Genomic DNA, 20,982 nt, shown 5'->3' with positions numbered 1-20,982 from the left:
CACACACAGCCTACCTACTAGTCTGCCTATCTAGGTAGTTTCTGAAAATAATAGATGTAAAATTAAATATTCAGTTAATTTAAATGATAAATAATCTAAAATAGATAGATTTTTTATTATTGAGTAATAAAAAATCTTTTTACAAATGATTTTTATTAAAAAATTTGATATTTATTAAAAAATATTTAACTTAGTTTTTTACGGGGAAATTCATCCAATGACTTCTCACGCCTATGATGAAGCGAGAAGGAGTATCAGACTCTTACTGACCAAAAACCACCTCGTTCCTGCTACTGTTTCGTGAACCGGAGCCCTTGTGAACTGTTAGGTTTTCCGCAGCTCCTGAAAGTTTCCTTTACCACGTCTTATATATAAAAATTAGTCATCCACCCTATTGAATTTAATATAAGCAACACAATATTATTTTCAATCACCTTACTCACTACTTACCTCATACCTACTATTACCAACATAATCTTGAAGCGAAACCACAATAAAATGCTAATAAAACCCTACACCCACACCGTGACCTGAAAATCCTTCAGCAGCTATACAACGCCTAGCGCAAATAAATTGCTTACATGAAAACATGTAGGTACTTACATAAGCACATCATATACTAATCCAGACAAATTACTTCGTGGAAATTAAGCGGCTTTATGTGAAAATAAATAATTTATATATTTACTATGTTCTGCCCCTGACTTCACTCGAGAGGTAAAGAAAGGCGACTGTAATGGGTATTGGAATCTACTATAACATAGATGAAGAGATTCCTTCCCATGCGTACGGCGCGCCTCAAAGAGCCATCAGACCAACACAGATGGGCCCCTGTAGGGCTGATACCTGATCCGGAGCTGCGAACTACCTAGCGGATTTACCGGGGCTCCGGCTCGACAAGCGGGAGTAAGAAAGGGGTAGTTTTTAGTCAATAAGAGTCTGAGAGTCCCTCTCGCCTAGCCCAAGGTGAGAGAAGACAGTCATTGGATGATTTTCCCTTATCAAAAAAAGAGAGTGGATAATTTTTTGCAATACGAAATTCAAAACAATTTTAAACTAGCAAAACATTATCTCAATTGAAATCACGATCAATACGTTTTTTGTTTTGACCTAGGTGCTGGACAAACAGGCATTAATTATTGAGTTTCATATTAGATACCTAATATAGTCGTATACAAATCTTGTATATACTCATAGCAAAGAATGTGAGGAAAATTCGTACCTACTTATGTAAAAGATAATTTTAAAAAAAAATTATTTATTTATATAAAAGAAATACAGCATTATATTTATGACAATTTCCCATTAGATTGAATACGTAGGAATATGTCCAGTCGCCCTCATAATATCTAATTTAAAAGATTCAGTATAATTATGTGCTTACCTAGATAATTTCGTATGTAATTAATATTAACAAATTAGCGTTCATACTGAAAAAATTAAAACTAGCTAAGCATTGTCTCGTTTGAACCGAAACAAAACTCAACACCAGCTCAGCTCTCATTTAAAAAAATAAAGGAAAACTCCCCAATGTTTGTTGAAATCGAACCGCGTATTCAATTTCCTATGAAAACATTGTGTTTACAGTGCGACAACGATTTTCAATAAAATATTGTACACAAATATTTACTTACTCAGAATAAGCTTCAAAGAAATTGAGTTCAGTTTTTGTGTTCGATACAAAAATGTTTGTCCGACTACGGGGGACGCCGACGTTTCCTTTCGTGAGTAAAGGTTGGGTCGCTTTGATAGCGGGAGAGGACTTTGTCGTAGTTAGAAGAAATAGAAGTAACGTCACGCCTTTTATCCCCGAAAGGGTAGGCAGAGGTACTCATTCCGACACGTAATGCCGCTATACAATGTACACGCACTTTTCATCTTTTGTGTTATGAGTCCGATGTAATACTTTGTAGTAGGTACGTTTTTATTAACGAGATATAATAAATCCTTTTAAGTTTCGTGGAAGAACAATTTGTTAGTAGCAATCCCAAAAGTTATATAAATTACTATGTTAATGAAAGAGGTCTGTACGGGTAGACAAATCAGGAGGTACCGATCGGCGCAGGTATAATATTTCAATATAATCTATGCCACTCAGGTGGCATCTGTTTCTTTATAAGTGAGTATAGCTACGCCAATCCATACCGGCTACCAACCGATACAGACCCTGTTTCTTAGTAATGGCAGAAAAACAGTATTCACTATATCCGCTAGCTCCGCAGCCACTAGCTAAAAAAATATTTATTTGAAAAGAGTTGCGATGGGGTTTCTTTCAGATCCATTCGAAGCTACACTTTGGAACGAGCACCTAGCTTCACTAACAGACAGACTGACGGACAATTTTATTCAATTTGACGTTTCGAAACTGCCTAAGTAAGGACTAATTTAAATAAATGCTTTCACTTTGACTTTGTGTTCCTTGTTTATAAAGATTATCCCTCTTCAAATATTCTCACCATCTTATCATTATCATGTCTTGTAATAAATCGTCATCGCTATCCGCTAGCACTGTGACCACACAACATTCCACTCCCCTCGAGGTTCCAATATTAGAATACGTTCCACGGAAAATACTCGTGCGATACAAAAACGAAATTTGTCTGTTTGATACACGCTTATATTAGATACAGAAACGCATATCAAGCTACCATATTCTATCATATTCGTTAACACGCTTTCAACCTTGGCTTCGTGTAATAAAGTCGATTTTTAATTGGAGTTTAGTTAGGATAGCTTGTTCTGCAGTTGTCTACATTAGCAAATTCTTGCTCACTTTAATTTCATGCCTACATAATAAAATTGTTTGCGTTATGAAGATTATTTCGCGTTCACGAGATAATTTATTGTAGGTAGTAACAGTGGAAAATAAATATCCAGGTAAGTACTGGCTTATATACGGAGGTTACTTACTTTACTGGAGAATTAAAATTCTGTTTACGAGTATGATAAAATACCTATTATTATTATAATACCTACCTTTTATTTTATACTTTCTGTTTTATTAAAGACTTGCTTCTGCCAGCGGGTTCGTCCGCGATTCCGTGGGATAAAAAATATCCTATCACCCAAGTTAGCTCATACCCTGTCTGTATAACAAATTTCAACAAAATCCGTTTAGTAGTTTTAGCGTGATTGACAGATAAACATCGAAACAAAGAGACTTTCAAATTTATTAGAGTGTGATAAAATGTGATACCAGGTTTTCAAAAAGCTTTAAACAACCCCTATCATCATCATCATCATCAGCCAAAAGACGTCCACTGCTGAACAAGGGCCTTCGCCTTAGTCCTCCACGTCGAATGACAGCCACTGGCATCCAATGGCTCCCCGAGACTAAAAACCCATAATAATATTCTGGAAATCTAACCCTTGACACCTTGCCCTGCAGTCGCTCTTATAACCAATGGACCAAAAAGATAGTCATAAAACTCATAACTGGTGAAAAGAGGGTGAATTACAGGGTTAGGTTCATTAAATGTATACTTTTCTGTGTATCCCTTCAAGGAAAGGCGCGTTGTTATATTGTTATGCTATAATTATATTGCTATGTTAAACTTTAATACATTAAAGTTGCACCATCCATAACCAAAAAATACTATTTCTCTATATCCCTGGTACAATTTAAATTCAATCCAATCAAATGAGTCTAAAACAGCTGCCTCTGATTGGTCGATAGCAGCTGAGAGGTTAAAAGCAATTATTTTTTAAAGGATTTTAGGGACATTTAGGGTCTGGGTGCCTTTTTTGGGGAAAATTTTTAAGGTACCGTAATTGGTTTTTTCGAAAGCCTTCAGAAAAGTCATAAAATCTGTTGATGCTCCTGGGATTGAGGATAGGAGGTGTTATTGGGTTTTTTAATAGTATAAGCCGGTAAACGTCATCTCCTGATGGTAAGCAATCGCCGCCGCCCGGACGGACACCCAAAACACTAAAGACGTTAAGGCGACAAGTGCGTTGCTGGCCTTTTGGGGGTTAGGAATTTAAGGGTTGTCGGGGATTCAAAGATTGGGAAAGGGGGTAAATGGGACTCTGATAACTTCACTCACACAACGAAACACAACGCAAGCGTTGTTTTCACGTCGGTTTTCTGTGAGGCCGTGGTATCACTCAGGTCGAGCCGACCCATTCGTGCCGAAGCATGGCTCAAAACGCTATTAAATAAATACTATACTTATACTTATAAGTTATAAAATCATAAGCTGACTTTCTTCAATGAGTAAGTTTACTTTAAAAGTAAACATCTTACCCTAATAATTATTGAAGTAAGAAGCATTGGAAAACAGAACTCGAGTACATTTTTGACATGTGATTGACAGTGACAGTGTCAGATACCTTTGATGTCAGAACTTGAACCTTCAGTGTAATACAGTTTGAATTCGTCTGGAGTTTTGTAAAATATCGGTGCTTCAAGTGAATAAAGAGATGCGACGAAGAACGGGCGTGTGGGGTCTTGAAATGAGCGATTTTGTTTTAGTTTATATAGCTAAAAAAATCAATATAAAATTCGAATTCTGCTACTGAAAATTATAAAAATATTTGTTTAGGTTCTAAACAAAATTAATTTTGGCTAAAAACGAAGTCACTTTGCAGTATTATCTCCAGTAGCAGCGCGACAATCGCTGCGTCGTTGTCGCGGAACGCTACTCATGAATATGAGCCTCTAGCATGGTTTGAAACTAGTCGAGTTCCTTGTCAAACAGTTAGTTCCGATAACATGATAATTAATTTAGTATTATCTCACGATTTTTTTTTTACAATATCTAATATTTTATGGTTAAAAAAGTCATGATATAAGAGAAAATAACAACACTAATCCGTACTTTTTAAAAACAGTCAATGATTTTTCATTATTATAATATTACCGACTTTATTTTTGCGTCGTAATACAGAAAATATTTCATTAAAAAACAAAATACTAAGACGGTTGTCGTAATTTTCGTGGCCACAAATAACAGAAACTTTTGAACTTCACCAAAATGCTTTGTATTCATAAAACGCAAAGCATTTTATTATGGAAACTTGTACGGATCGCTAATGCCCGATCCCAGCCAAAAGTTTTAAGTTTTAATGCACAAGTTTTGTAAAAGTCAACTTTACTTCGCCCAAAATGTTTTAAGCAAATGGACTGGACTTAAAGAAGTCTAGCCTTGAAAGTACTAGGCTACCAGAATACTGAAGAAGTTTAATTTTTATGTCAATATAATTATAAATTAGGAGACGTTTTTAGTTTTCTTTTTTTTATGAAGTAGTCTCTTGTTAGGCGGTGCTGTCATTATTTCTTTAAATAAATTAAATGAGTTGGTACTTTTAGTGGTTGCTACTATGCCATACATATTGATCAGGGAAAATTGAGAGTTGAGACTACGTAGTGGGTATCAAAGAAACTATGTATTTTAATAACGCAACGTCACGCCTTTTATCCCCGAAGGGGTAGGCAGAGGTGCACATTACGGCACGTAATGCCGCTATACAATATACACTCACTTCTCACCATTTGTGTTATAAGTCCCATTGCCAAATATTGGACACAATTCCAGACGCCCTACTAAGAATTCTTCGAGAAACCGAAAAAAGCCACTGGGTTTTTCCCGAGAATCCAACCCGAGACCCCCTGTCCGGCAGTTGGAATTGCGACCAATCGACCAACGAGGCAGCCAGTAATTAATAACTAAACAGAAATACGGTATTATTATGTTTTTTGTGTACTTTCTGTCATGAACTTTCCACCTAAATCTGAAAATCAAGTACCAGGCTAACAGCAAATGGCAAGAGATTGAAAAAGTCACCAAGTAAAAATACATAAGCAGCATAACTAACACTCAAAATTCACCCTTATGGCCCCGTAATAAAGCTAAGAAATTCAATATTTTACCATACATTCACAGAAAGGCACATTTTTCACGTAAATTCGTAAAAGGGCCAGAGAATTAAGGGCTACCGTTCACCATGAATTTTTGTTTTGTGTTTGTAAGTTGTGACGCGGAAATCTGGCAACTGCGTACGTACACATCAAGTCATACAAAACCAGTATAAACTGACCGTAGAATGTACTGAAAGATGATACAAAGCGAGACCAAGATAAACTGGTTGTGTGTAGCTCCATGTGCGTGGGAGTACAAACTTTGCAGAGCCTTCTGAAGTGAACAGTTTCAAGTAATTTATTCAAATTCATTCTTAAGGAAATATTGTGGTACTTAGCGAACTTTTCACTTTGTTTTTGTTTTTCCTTCTCCCGAAGTTCCATTTTAAGGTGCGTGGATAAGGGGACTGTGACAGCGTTTTTAAGTGGTGTAGGTACCTATATTACTTATGAAAATTAATCCTCTACTTCTGTAAGTTGAGTTGTATGTTGTCGAGTAAGGGGTCTCGGATTCGATTTGTATGTCCAGTAAAGATATTCAGCGTGTTTGCAGTTTCTCAAAAAAGTCTCTGTAAAATAGCTTGAAATCTGGAATGGTTCCCGGTGAGTGAATATAAGTTAACCCCCTACTACTTCTATAAAAGGCTACTGACCAAAGGCCACTTCTCACATGGAGAAGGTTTAGGCATTAATCATCACGCTTACTCAATGCGGGTTGGCAATTTCAAACTTATAATTAGATGTTTCCCTTCACCGTTTGTCAGTAGCGTTTAATTTTCTTCTTATACATGAGATGTGGTCTTCTTTAACCTCCGGCCACTATGACCAATAAGGAAAATAATAGGTACGTAATCCCAATACACCAAACGTCACTCATCGATTACCGGCCAATCCACACACCACAATATAAATCAGATGGACCGCTTATTAATACACAACCGGTCCGGTTGTCCGGACGACCGGGCCATCGGACCGTCCGGTAACCGGACAAGTAATTAATTAAACAAACGAGCCCGTGATAGCTCTGATGTTAATTATTCTTGGAATCGATTCGATTGTTTGTTTGTTTCCTGGTTATTGGTTTTTTTAAGGAGTGTGTTGACCCTTCTGATATAGGTACGCGTCCACAGGCCCGCATCGGACGCATCGGATTTTAATTTGTCTTGTATAGAAACTCATACAACCGCGTCCACTGATTCGCATCGTACGGACCGCATTATCAGCAATGTGTTACGTGCTAATGCCGTCATACGGAATGCGTGCGATGCTATCCACAGTCTATGTACCAGGAAACCATAACATTAATAGAGTATAACGAGTTTCTTCAGTAGATACATAAACACGTTACCAACGCTCCCTCAAGGGGGAGGTAATTTTGTCAATTATGTTATTAGGCGCCCATAGAACGAAGCAGGATTATTACCGCCTTACTTGACATTTTTTATCAAGAAATTACTCTTCACCGTGACTTGAATATTTTAAAGGAAATCAATTTTATCTTATTTTTAGATGTTATCCTCTTTCTATTTTACGAAGATTTTGTTGCTACAGAAATAAGTGTAATACTTATCGTTATTTTGGTATTTATTAATCTGATCGGATTTTAAACAGCTACAGTAATATTTATGAAGTTTATTTATTTACTTAGAGCTCAGACAAAATCATTGTTGTACAGACTATCAGCAAAAACGGAAGATGACTCTTTTTTATTTTAATGTCCGTCTTGTAGATTACTTTAAAACATTCGGCATATATTTTCTTACAGAAAGGAATACTTTCGTAGATATATTGATTTCAAATATCGCGTGACGTCACTTCTAGGTACGTTTTATACGTAGAAATGACGTATTTGCACCCACTCCTAAACTTTGATTCGATCTATCTAAGTACTGTTATCTTTTTTGACGAAATAAAAAAATACGTGTCTGATATTTGGTCATTACCTAACTGACGGACTTAACACATTTTTAATTTTCATACCCCGCCATCATCCCTATTATCTGAAAATCTATTTTTGGATAAGGAAGACATAAAGCTATGTCCATAAAATTTAGAACAACCAATACAAAATGGGTTCATATAACACATACGATAAAAAGTTCACATTGTCCTACACCCCATTAAAATTCTACAGAAAGCCATCAACAACTTCACGCCATAACATAACTTTGCAAGAAAAAACGCATTTTTGCTGCCATTTTTGTTCGCAAGTCTCTTTGCTCGGGTCTATTATTCATTCGTCTTTCATTCTCAAAGCAAAACTGGGTCACCATGGCAACGGAACATAACTTGCCATACTTGTACAGATGTACAGTCAGCCAAATTATTTGGTATGCATGTAAGACAATACAGTACCCTTTGTACGAGTTTGTTTTACCTTTAACGTGATAGACACGTTGATGACGTAGATCGCTATCATTGGTCAGCCCCAATGAACCAACTAATCCGGGGGCTAAATTTATTTATTTATTTAAGGTCAGCTAACAATTGTTTACACTTTACATTAAAAAAAAATACATAACACATTACATTCATTAGTGTAACAATCACTTAAATTGTATCACTAAATGCTGCAACGTTTCGATATGGTTTAATGAAAAACAATCTTGTATTACCAAGTGAAACAAACTTGTACCAATTCTTTAGATTAATTCAGTAGAGAGACAAGACAAGTGCTTATTGTTATAGTCGATTGTGCGGAAATGAAACGTTTTTGAGCGATGTAGGGCAAGTGACCCGGTTGTGGCCATCGACCCCTTTGTGGCCACTTGGGCCTTCAAATATTTATAACTAAGGCATGGACAAATAAATTACTCTGTGATGTACAGTATTTAAAATATTGAATATTGTAGACACTGATACCTTTGGCAGCTTTAATGTGTCAAACTTCACTTCGATGCAACAAGTCATTCTTTTTATTTGAGGGTGAAATTGTTAAGATCTTAACAAAAACGTTAAGGCGAGCGGGTGAGGATTTGGTTTTTATTTTTTAAATCTTTGCTTATTGTTTGGATGTTTATGTTAATACTACATGAAGAATATATTGTCTAAGTGGAACTAAAGTTATTTTGTCGCCATATGTTTCTGAAGTGAGGGTATTAGAAGGTGGCCACTAATGGAGACAAAATTATGAATTTCTCCATCTTTGGCCACATGGTTGTCAAAAACTTTTGTACATAGACGCCCCACTTCTAGTCATTTATCGTAATTTATTTATTATTTTTCTTTGGCTTTACATATCAACAAATACATTTTTCATTTTCAGAGATGCAATAAATTGCCTTCACACAAAGGGGAGGTCCGTTTACTTTGCAGCTTTTACCAACGTCATATAAATGTTGATCTCTTTATTTGTAAGTTGTTTATTCAAGTGAAGTAATAATATTTCATATTTTCCAAACTAAATGAAAACCATTGTTTCTAAAATGTCAAATTTAATTCATAAATTTTGATTACTTTTATTGTATTTTTTGATGGCCAGAACTGGCACACGACCGTGGCCAGAAATGGCACGAATCTGGCCAAAAATGGCACAAACTCCTTTTTTTTTCTTTTTTATACAGTTATTTTTCTATTGGACGTTCTTTAAAAAAAGCGTTTTCTTAGGCAAGGTTAATACATGTTTAATGACTTTTTACAAGAAATATGTTTGTGATAACAAAAACTATAAGTTACGAAAGCCTCAAAGTCGACAAAATTCTTAAAGTGGCCACAACCGGGTCACTTACGATAATTGGAAAAATTTTATAAGTTTCTTCTCAGCTCAGCACATCAGCCTTTGTGGAACTTTTCTTTATAATAGTAAATAGTAAAATTCTTTATTTTCTCAAGCTTTTTTACAATTTCACATTTATATAGTGTTAGTTAGAGTTAGAGGTTGAACCTCTTTACTGAATCAATCTTTTTTTACCTGTACACTAACTAACTTGATTGACTGTAAATACGTATTCTTGTACAAACAGCAGCACATAAAAGTATCCTTTACAAAACTTCTTTGGTAGAGATTCAACCTTACGTACATTGTTCTAAAGAACAAAATCCAAGATAATTTTAAGATAGCCTGTTCTGCTTTATACTTCTTTTGATCTAAAACTTGACTTAGACGGGGATCAAGTAAGGATTTGCGACTTACTTTTAAGTTTGTAGTAGTCAAAGAGTGAAAGGTTGAAGGGATGCAGAGAGTGATGCAAGGGATTTTCAATTTAAGTATTTTGAGGCTGAAAATATTTAAATCGGTGGTTCTTTGTTGTTTAAAGATGTCTTAATAAATGTTTAAGTGAATATTGTGATTTTTTTGAAGGGGGAATATCATCCAATGATTTCTCCGAGGCGAGGCGAGAGTGTCTTACTGACTAAAAACCACCCCGTTCCTACTCCTGCTTTTCAACCCGGAACGCCGGTAAACCAGCTAGGTAGTCCATAGCTCCGGCATAATATGATAATGTACGATTTTTATATGTTTTGATGTTCACTTACACCCCAATCACACGAGAGATTTTTCAACCTATGGGATTGAATGCTTTTTTAACACGCGTAAAATATCTCGTGCGAATGGACGCTTTTATAGTAAACGTCAACAGGTCCGCATCGTACGCATCGCACGCATCCGACGGATCGCAACAAACGGATTGACGGCGTCCGTACGATGCGGATCGGTGGACGCAATTGTATGAGTTTCTATACAAGACAAACTAAAATCCGTTGCGTGCGATGCGTACGATGCGAGCCTGTGGACGCTTACCTTTACTCTTAAGTTACTAACAAAAAACACAGGCAATCTATTTTCTAAAAATAAAACACGTCTTTAGAAGTAATTTCATTTACTAATCTTTCGTCTGATTTTGGCATATATTTATATGATTTACAAATTAGTATCTATGATTAGCAGCATAGTTGGATTTGGTGGCAGCTGATGATGCGGCACCTCCTTGGTACTTGCCTTGACAGGCTAACCCGTTGGCCTGAAACAAATAGATATTATTTAAGAAACCACTTAAACAATTGTAAGTAGCTAAAAACAAATAAAAGCTATAATTTCAGAAGCAATTTACAAAGGTGTCTAGATTAATTACAACATATTGCACAACTTAATTTTCCCGAGCCGTTTTCATAATCGAAACACAAGATAATCGTCGAAGTGCTATCGCTTCATGGTAGATATCTCACCCAAGCGCACGAAGCGCTTCACTTCAAGCTTCCTTGTGTGAATTGTTAAGTAAGTACTGGAATTCTTTGCCGGAGTCTGTGTTTCCTGATAGGTATATAACCTGGGTGTGTTCAAGACCCGAATGAATATGTTGCTCATGGGTAGAAGTACTCCATTGTAGGCCGCATCATCATTTACGATCAGGCGAGATAGCGGTCAAACATCGACCCATCAAATATATATAAAAAAAAAACATTTATTTTTACCTTTGTCCTCTTCAATAGTTCAGCTTGAGCAGCCTTAGTGTTCTCATCCTTCCCAGCCCAGGTCTTCCAGACTGAAGCCTGCAGTGCCCTGCCATAACTGAAGGTGAGGGCCCAGGGTCTCTTCAAGTTCACCTGGTTGATAGCATTCAAGTAGACCGTCGCCTCTTCTTCTGTCAGACCTCCGGAGAGGAAGGCGATTCCTGGAGAATATAAGAAGAATATGATGTTAGAAACTCGCTAGAAAAGAGGAAAGAGCCAGCAGACTACCACAGATGCCCAATAGGGCTGTACCCTTAGTATGAGTTTGCTTTACATTTAATTTTAAAGTAATCGAAACGAGAGCACGTTTGACACTCTGATTGGACGGCTCAAATAAACCAACCAATCAGAGCTCCAAACTCGTAAAATCATACTAAGGGTACTGATGCCTGATATGGAGCCTCAGAAGACTTAACGGGTTACCGGAACTCTGGCTAGAAGCAGGAGTAGGAACGGGGTGGTTTTTAGTTTGACATAAAATACTGATATAACATCAAACCTAACCTGATTAAGATTATGTGTAAGGCCATTATTAATTAAGAAGAAGATGAATTTGTCTTACCGGGAACAGCAGCTGGTACAGTTCTGAGTAAAGCCGTCACTGTAGCCACTGCTATCTCTTGAGGAGTGTTCTTCTTTGCACAACCGTGGCCAGGTGTTACCTGTAAAAAGAAGTTACTTAAAGAAACGATGCCCCATATTAGTATTTTCTCCTTTGTCGTAGGTGTATTTACATACATACAAAGTTCACATGCACATGACACTCAGACTCGAAACAACAATTTATGGATCACACAAGAGTTATTTCGTGTGGTAATCGAAACTGGTACTCGTTGCACGACAGCCAGTTGCCCAGCGCCTGCACCAACCGTGCAGTAAACGTCAATTAGGGTTTAATTAACTGACTGGATTGGTGACCACGGACAAATTGTTGTTCTCACTACGCTAGTATTTTAGTCAAGTTGCGAGTATTTGGTAGCTCTCTCTCTTGCTTCTGTTTTGGGACAGAAGCGAGAGAGAGCTAATACTATGTACTTCGATATTGGACTAAAATACTAGCGTAACGTGAACAAGTCATAACGAATAGTAATGTAGTAAGTAACTAATACTTAGGTATTTACAAAAATATAAGTATTCTATGCAATCAAATATTTGCATACTATTTTCTAACATAAATAATGGGAAAACCATAAACTGTTCAAATAAATCTTCAATCTGTAGGATGTAAAGTGCTATTTATGCGACATCACGTTCGGCGGAATAAAGAGGAGCTGTGATCCTCAGGGAGGGTGTAAATAGGACAAAAGAGGGATATTATGTTTAGAAGAGTACACATCAAGTTAAGTAAAACCAGTATAAACTGACCGTTGAATGTGCGGAAAGGTGGTACAAAGCGAGGTCATGATAAACTGGATTTGTATAGCTTGATGTGCCTTTAATATGCCTTTAAATCCCTGCACTAAGACCCGAGGCATTTCGCTTTGAAATCGCATGACGTTTCTGTCGCGCGTACTAATCGCATAATGCGTCCCGCTTAATTAGAATGTTTGGTTCACAGATATTTGCCGTATACGTTGAAAATGTAATTTTACATAGTATGGTAATGAGTTGGTTTTGTCTTGTTTAATATAGCTAATTATTATGACGCTATGACGCTCAATTATTAATGTAGCTTTTTGTTGAAATAATTACAAAATCGGTTCGAATAGGTAAAATATCAACCACACCTGTCGCCTAGTACTAGGACAACAGAGATCTATAAGAAATTATCCATGGAAGATGGCGATTGCTTACCATCAGGTGATGAGGTCTGCTCGTTTACCGGCTTATACAATAAGAAAGAACTTACCATATTAGGCTTCAACAAAGTTCCCTCCAGAAAGACGTGGTGGTCGTTCAGCGCTTTGTACAGAGCTGCGAGCGCTGTTTCTGTCACCTTCTGATCTCTTACGATGTCATGATCGCCTGGTAGCACACATTGAGTGTAATAAAAAAATTTAATTGAAAAAAAAAACAAACGACTAAAAACATTGATACAACACCTCCTACATTATGAAATCAGTAATACGGACTTATTCTATGTATTTTAGACCCAAATCTTAGTTTACATAACCAATTACTAATGGATATTTGTTTAGTACATAAGTAAAGCACCTAAACACACATAAATTACAAGCGTTCATTTACTTAATACATAATTAATTAATATTGTTCCAAAACAAGCAAGCACTTAGGGTTAATTGTCAAAGTTAATTGTTATGCAACCAGTCAAAGTAATTAAGTTGATTGTTAATGTTCGGGATTATATACTAAATGTAGAAATGTTTATATTATGGAACATTTGCTTTGGACATTAAATTGGTAGCAATAATTTTCCGAAGCGTAAAGCTAGACATGGAAATTAAAATACTGATAGGATTAGAGTGCTTTTCATATGTTCTATGTAGCTATACTATGAAGGTGTAATAGCTAAACTGCGAAACTATGTGACCGTTTCCGCTGATACTAAGCTATGTAGCTGTGCGAGGAAGATGCGCAGTTCGAGTATGCGATGTATCGATAATACACATCCATAGCATGCATCTTTCATTATAATAAAACTTTGGTGTTTCGGGTGCCCATGGGCGGCGGCAATTGCTTATCATCAGGTGATCCGTCTGCTCATTTACCGGCTTGTATCATAAAAAAACCAGACAACAACACTAGAACAAATAAATTAACTTCAATTTTTAAATCTCTATTATTATAACATATAATAATATCTGCATATTACTCACCATCCAAAACCACGTCAGGTTCGACAATAGGCACAAGACCCTGGCTCTGGCAGACGGCAGCATACCTCGCCAGCACCTGAGCCATGTCATTGATAGCCTGGACTGATGGGATGTTCTCCCCAATCCTGAGCGGACACCGCCATTTTGCAAACCTGCATCCTTGCTTCTTGTATTCTGCGCATCGACTGGCTAAGTTGTCGAGACCTGTAGTAAATAAGAAATATATAAGTAAAGAATTTTATGGAGAACTGAGAAGGAATTATTATTTTTCTTTTCAAGGTATGGTAAGGACTGGGAAGAATAAACTTGAAACCAGGCGTATCTATTGTATCATGCAAGAGACCAGAAGTCAAATGACGGGTGTAATTAATGATCGATTTTGGACATTTGGAGATTCTATTAAAAACTTAGATTCTGATATTTGAAATAAGGGTCAGTAATATTTTGAACTGTAAATACGAGTAAGTGATAAAAGGAAGTATTAAAAGATCAATGCAAGCAGTCCATCCATCCAACCGATGGAGAGAACTGAAAATCGAACTCAATGACGTGCTATTGAAGCGGCTATTGACCAGCAGTGAATGAACACGGACTGTCGATGATGATTTCTAATCATCAATGTTTTATAGTCTCACTTGTACAGGTTCGATTTGGGTACCTTCTGGCCATTTTATAACAAGACCGCCTGCCCCTACGATAAAGTTTTAATGAAAAATTAGTGTTAATAAAGAGGTCTCTTAATCCATCATCGTTTAGAGAAGAGAGAGTATATACTTAATACCCATATAAAATATAAGTTCATCTACCTTGAGTCGTAACCTCATCTTGCGACAAGAACAGAGGAACTGCATCCAGGTCCAGTTTGATGCCAGGAATGATGTTGTTCTTCTTCAGGAGGTCCATGAATGGAGTGCCATCGTCAGTCTTCTGGTAGACTGTTTCGTCAAAGAGGATAGTTGCTGATACATGTTCGGATAGGTTCTGCAATGTTACCAATAGTTTGAGCTTGAATTTCTCTATATTCTAAGTTTTAATTGGTGCATTAACTAGTAGAAACTTGATTTATAAATAAACACTGGATAGTCTCTCGGACAAGAATATTTAAGACATTTTCTCCAAAACAAAACATAAATTAAATGTGGATCGCAATATCACCTCTTTGATTAGGTACATTATGATCTCAACTCAACTTTAGTAAGGAAATGTTGCAACTCTAAAACTTCGCAGTTATTAATCCACAATCCTAGCACCATAGGGAACATCAGAAACATTTTTCTAAACAAAGCAAAACTTGTATCAAAGGAATATGACCTTTATTTATCCTTCATGTAGGTACAGTCTGAACTATAAAACATTAATCAGTACAATGTACGCCCGTCCCTTGTGAGACATTGGCTAAAACAAAAACAAAATAACAACGCTTGTTTGTCCCTCAGTCCCTCACAATACAAGGAAAGTTTTAATAGGAACCAAAAAAGTCAAGTGGTATATGTATTACTAGCTACTTCCGCGCGGTTTCACCCGCACTGCTCGGTTCCTATTGATTGTGGCGTGATGATTTATAGCCTATAACCTTCCTCGATAAATGCGCTATCCAACACAAAAAGAACTATTCAAATCAGACCAGTAGTTCCTGAGATTAGCGCGTTCAAACAAACAAACAATCAAACAAACTCTTCAGCTTTATAATATTAAGTATAGATTTGGAGCAAGCTCAATACGAGGCTTCGATGTATTGCTCATAATCTTTATGTAATTATACCTTGTGAATACCATGTTCAACTTTAATGAGGCTGTCTTAAAAATTCAATGAAATTAAAGACGATTTAACGAAATTGGGACTTAATAAGTATCTAATTATAATATTGGGTATAATTAACGAAATCGTATCAAAAAAGTAAGACTGACTGACTATTTATCTAACTAGATATATATACCTACCAGGGGTTGTGGACTACTAGCGGGTTATCGTGGTTAGCGGGTTCAAATAAAAGGAGTAGGAACGGGATAGTTTTTAGTATCTTGATAAGCTAGACAGGAGAAGTAATTGGATGATTTTTCCCCTAAAAAATTCTTGGTATAATACATCTCGATGCGGTTAAATGTGCTACAGTGAACAGAAATAGAATAGTTTTCTGATAATAACGTCGGGTTATAATGGTCTAGTTTCATACCTAATCTATACTAATATTATGTAGCTGAACAGTTTGTTTGTTTGAAAACGCTAAACTCTGTCTGGATTGAATTATTATTTTTGTGTTGGGTAGTGCATTTATCGAGGAAGGCTATATGCTATAAAATATCATGCTATGACCAATAGGAGCCCAGCAGAGCGGGTGAAACCGCGCGGAAATAGCTAGTTTAAGATAAAAGGCACAAGTCATCTCTGCACTTACTTCAGTAGTGAAAAGCAGCTGGCGGTATCTCCTCCTGTTGTTCTCAGTGTTCTGTAAGCCAACAGCTGCTAATAACTTGCCGATGCCCTCTGTAAAGTACCATAAAATGCATTTAAATTTTTCAATCACCACTTTTACATAGCAGAACGCCATTCCTTTAAATCAAAGCGTCAGTCAGGGGTCAGGAGCGCAGTGCGCATGTATGTCTTTTTTTGTGGGTGGAAAATCATCCAAAGACTTCTCTCGCCTGTGTTGGTGGTTTTCTACTTACCATTGGTCTCATCTACAGCTAAGATGCCCTTGCCAGGAGCTACTATAGCCTCCGCTGTGCTCCTCAACTCCTGCTGCAGAGCAGGCTCCGGGTATGAAAAGTATGTGGTCATTCTGAAATAATAAATTAGAATAATTAATGGTACCATATTTAAGTTACTAGCAGTTGCAATACTAGATCATCGCCTCATCAATGATCACCAATCACAGTATTTTGAGTTACCAGGGTACCATGTATGGAAAAGAGGTTCGAACACGTACCAACCTAAAACAATTTAGATACCTACTCTGGCTTAAATACTTAAGTAGAAAAAATCTATAAATATAAAGCCTAAATTAGATGTAGGTTTAAAAATAAAAACATTGTTAATATTTAGGTGCTCAACGAACTTTCTGTTTGTTTTATAATTCCAGGGATTAGCTGATAGACAGTTTCCAATTAAATTTCACGAAAAGTTTCGCTAGTCTGTCTGCGTTGTGCGGAAAAACTTTTTAGCCGCGCGCCAAAAACGTAAAAATGTTTCCGGATCTGTTCCGAGCAAATTTTCCGTTTATTTAAAACTTTACCTCTCTAGCTACCTCGTTGGTCGAGAGGTCGCAAGTGCCACTGCCGGACAAGAAGACTCCGGTTCGATTCCCGAGTTGGGCAAAGTATTGCTGGGCTTTTTTCGATTTTTCGAAAATTTCTCAGTAGTAGCACGATGTCTGAAATTGTGCCCAGTATATGGCAATAGGCTCACCCCCTATTACATGGGACTAAGTAGGTGTAAATTGTGTAGCGGTATTTCGTGCCGTAATGTGCACCTCTGCCGACCCTTTTCTTCTAAGCGTGACGTTGATGATTAAAACTTAACCGTCAAAAATACCGAATAAGTTACCTATGTTTTAACTTTTTAATTCATTTTCATATTGTGTACAGGTTCAGTTTTACAAACCAATAATGAATCACCTGAATATTACAGTCGGGTTCCGAAATTAATTAGCGGTTGCTACAAAGTAGAGTTCAATTTTAATATTACCTACGGTTAATGGTTATGAACAGTCATATTAATTTGCTTGATTTATTTAAACTGGTAAATATTTATCATTTTTATGGGAATATACCCGCAAATGTTAAATAAAATGGTGAATTTTAAAAGAAATTTTTGACAGCACGGTTGGCGCGGTGTCTGGCAGCTGGCTGCCGTGTAATGTGTAGCGAGTTCGATTCCCGTACGGAGTAAATCTTTCAGAGATCCACAAATTGTTGTTTCGGGTCTGGGTGTCATGTGTATGTGAATTTCTATATTTGTTAACGCACCTACGCCTACGACACACGACACAGGATAAAATCCTAGTGTGGAGCAGTGTTTTTGAAAAGAAAAGAAAAAGGGCATTTGGCATTTTAACACACATGTATGACAAATCTACAATGAATCATGAATTGTTTAAAGATTTTTTTTTTAAAGAGCAGCGATGGAGTTTCTCTATTCGAAGCTACACTTTGAAACGAACACCACTCACTGACAGACAGACTGACAGACAATACAATTTGACGTTTCAAAAGTGCCTAATTTAGGATTAATTGAAATAAATGCTTTGACTTTGACTTTGATGACTCTTTTCTTCTATTGTGTACATGTATACTTATAACAAATTGTGTATCAAAAAGTCCTTAATTAAGTAAATCAAGTTTTTTTATGAAACTCGCCAGTAATCAAGTCAACGTATTACCTGATGGTAAGCAATCGCCGCCGCCAATGGACACTTGAAACACCTGGCGTTACAAGTGCGTTGCTGGCTTTTTGGGAGTTAGGAATTTAAGGGATGTTGTTCGGGAATCGGGGATTGGGAAGATAGGGAGGGATGGAATTGGGCCTCCGGTAACCTCACTCACACAACGAAACACAACGCAAGCGTTGTTTCACGTCGGTTTTCTATGAGGCCATAGTGTCCCTCCGTTCGAGCCGGCCCATGCCAGCCGAAGCATGGGTCTCCCACACTTAAAAAGTTGAAGTTACAAAATAATTAAAAACTTACCTACTCGACTTACAAGAGCACTTCACTCAAACTGAACATTAGCTGTACACATTCGTAACTGTAATGATTTAGATAACTCTGTTATCACATGATACGGGCTGTTGTTTTGTTGCCCATCATATTTTATTATAGGGGGATTAACTCCATTTCGCTTGGTATTATATACATTACATAATGATGCACTGAATTATGTGATTGTGGACTTAAATCTATAATGGAAGGTTTAATTGTTATTGTTTTAGTCATCACGCGGTCATCATCATCAGGAGCGATTATAGCGAGTGGTGACAGCAGAGCATTTGCATACATAAGCAACCAAACCAAGTACACAACTTCATATCAGAAAGAGGCTAGGTCTTAGTTTACGTAGAGATGATGCCAAAACTCCTAATTAGCGAATGCCGATAAGTCGAGTCAAACAAGCAGACGGATCACCTGATGGTAAGCGATCAGCGCAGAAATCAAAGGTGCGTTGCCGGCCTTTTAAAAAGAAATACGCTCTTTTCTTAAAGGTTTTAAAGTTGTATGCAGCTCCAGATCGGACATAAGCCCTACTAAAGCCCAGTGTCATAAATATGATGTTGATATTGTCAAATTATTACTCACTTCTACACGTCACTTCACAGCCACTACAAAGTCTGTTCTAAGAAATGATAAAGATCAACCAATACTTTGTCAATTGGTTCTGATTGAAGCCAATCATAATAAAACAATGTTTTATTAACGGGTGGCAACATGTTACAAACGTTTCGGTCTTTCATCAGACACATTTCAATAAGTTTCTACTTACTTACTTACTATATATCTTATATACTATCTTACTTACTTACTATCTACATATGTAGTGGAGTTGCACGAACTAGTCGGACATTGAAATAGCACCTGAGTACCTATTTATTTCTGAAAAATCTCGAGGTATTTGTTTCTTAGATGCTTTTCCACCAATACTTGAACTAAAGGCAGTGGTCACTCGTCCATCAAAGCAGTAAAACATGGACACCTCTTAATAAAAAAATCTAGTCGTTTCCATGATCGTACTTTAAGATAATCTGTGAAGCGCCACCGCTTCATGGTGGATATCCCACCCACCAGCATTAAGCGCTTCGCTTTAAGATTCTTTTGCAAACTACTAAGGAATATAATGCTTTGTCAAGGTCTGTGTTTCCTGAAGAGTGTCTTCAAGGCCCGAGTGAATAGGTTGCATTTGGATAACAAGTGCGGCATCGTAGGCCGCATCATCACTTACCTACCAACAGGCGAAATAGTGCCCGATTATATATAAAAAAAAAAACATCACGCTGTATAAAGTCATCTCACTCATCTCGTACAAACAGTAGAGTAAATTGTAAATAAATAAATCGATAACTCTTGACTCTTGACATTGCCCCGATTAGTTCTGTTATGTAACGATTTATTATGTTTTTCGTGTTTTACCATAGGTAACTTTTATTATATTATGTCGTGGTGCGTTTCTTATGAGTGCAGGTTCGAAAACTACCAACGGCAAGTCCCAATGTGTCTTTTTCCGAATAATTTATGTATTTTCTAAGATTATTTAGACACCACTGACAAACGTTGAAGGAAAACATCGTAAGGAAACCTAAGCTTTAGTTTGAAGTCGTCAACCCGCATTTAGCAATCGTGCTTAAACCTTCTCCGTGTGAGAAGAGACCTACGGTCAGCAGTGACTAATTATATTATTGGCTGATGACGTGAACTTTTATTGGTAGCTTTGAGATTTTTCATGATATTTTATTGTATATAGACTTATAAGTAGGTACAAAATAGATGAGTACCTAGCTACCTACCTTCCTTTAGGTAGGTACTTATATATTCTTATTATTGGCTTCAATCACCTTATAACTTGGCTTTAATAGCAAAATGTTTCAGGAAAATAAGTACATATTTGGATAACTAAACTTTTTTGTGTACCTACCTATTTACTCAATAACTTCATTACCTAAGTTTTAAATAAAGATACACCATAGAAGTAATATTTTTGGTGTCAATGTCAATTTTTAACTTCATATTTCACTAATTTCTTATTAGTAGAGATGGGATCGTAGGTAATGAATTTAATTAATATCGATAATTATTCGTATTCGGTAATAATAACTAAAAACCAGTCAAGGATTCATAATCATATTAATTTAAAAAAGCGCTATCTACCGTTTTTTATGCTAACTAAATAACCACTTAGATAGCGAAA

General features: G+C 36.7%; 1 protein-coding gene across 2 annotated transcripts; it reads right to left on the bottom strand.

Moving 5' to 3' along the window:
* Window positions 1–10,663: 10,663 nt before the first annotated feature.
* LOC118275099 (fructose-bisphosphate aldolase) lies at window positions 10,664–18,912 on the bottom strand. 2 transcript variants are annotated; one of them, XM_050696979.1, is made up of 9 exons: window positions 18,774–18,912; window positions 16,756–16,868; window positions 16,485–16,573; window positions 14,895–15,069; window positions 14,089–14,292; window positions 13,161–13,276; window positions 11,874–11,973; window positions 11,273–11,472; window positions 10,664–10,821 (listed from the first exon to the last, which is right to left on the bottom strand). In XM_050696979.1, the coding sequence occupies exons 2-9, from the start codon at window positions 16,865–16,867 to the stop codon at window positions 10,729–10,731; spliced, it is 1,089 nt and encodes a 362-aa protein (XP_050552936.1). In that variant the 5' UTR covers window position 16,868; window positions 18,774–18,912; the 3' UTR covers window positions 10,664–10,728. The 2 variants fall into 2 exon arrangements, with proteins under 2 accessions (XP_050552936.1, XP_050552937.1); XM_050696980.1 differs by having other exon boundaries at window positions 18,778–18,824.
* Between the last annotated feature and the right edge of the window lie 2,070 nt (window positions 18,913–20,982).

Source organism: Spodoptera frugiperda, chromosome 11 (genome assembly GCF_023101765.2).
Source record: "Spodoptera frugiperda isolate SF20-4 chromosome 11, AGI-APGP_CSIRO_Sfru_2.0, whole genome shotgun sequence".
Lineage (NCBI taxonomy): Eukaryota > Metazoa > Arthropoda > Insecta > Lepidoptera > Noctuidae > Spodoptera > Spodoptera frugiperda.
The sequence above is the reverse complement of the archived record's forward strand: the minus strand, read 5'-3'. Positions and strand labels throughout refer to the sequence as shown.

Coding starts and splice junctions, on each gene's coding strand:
- LOC118275099 (XM_050696979.1), bottom strand. CDS start 16,867: ATGACCACATACTTTTCATACCCGGAGCCTGCTCTGCAGCAGGAGTTG. Junction 16,574..16,755: donor AGCTGTAGATGAGACCAATG/GTAAGTAGAAAA, acceptor GGTACTTTACAG/AGGGCATCGGCAAGTTATTA. Junction 11,974..13,160: donor CTTTGTTGAAGCCTAATATG/GTAAGTTCTTTC, acceptor TTCTTTTTACAG/GTAACACCTGGCCACGGTTG.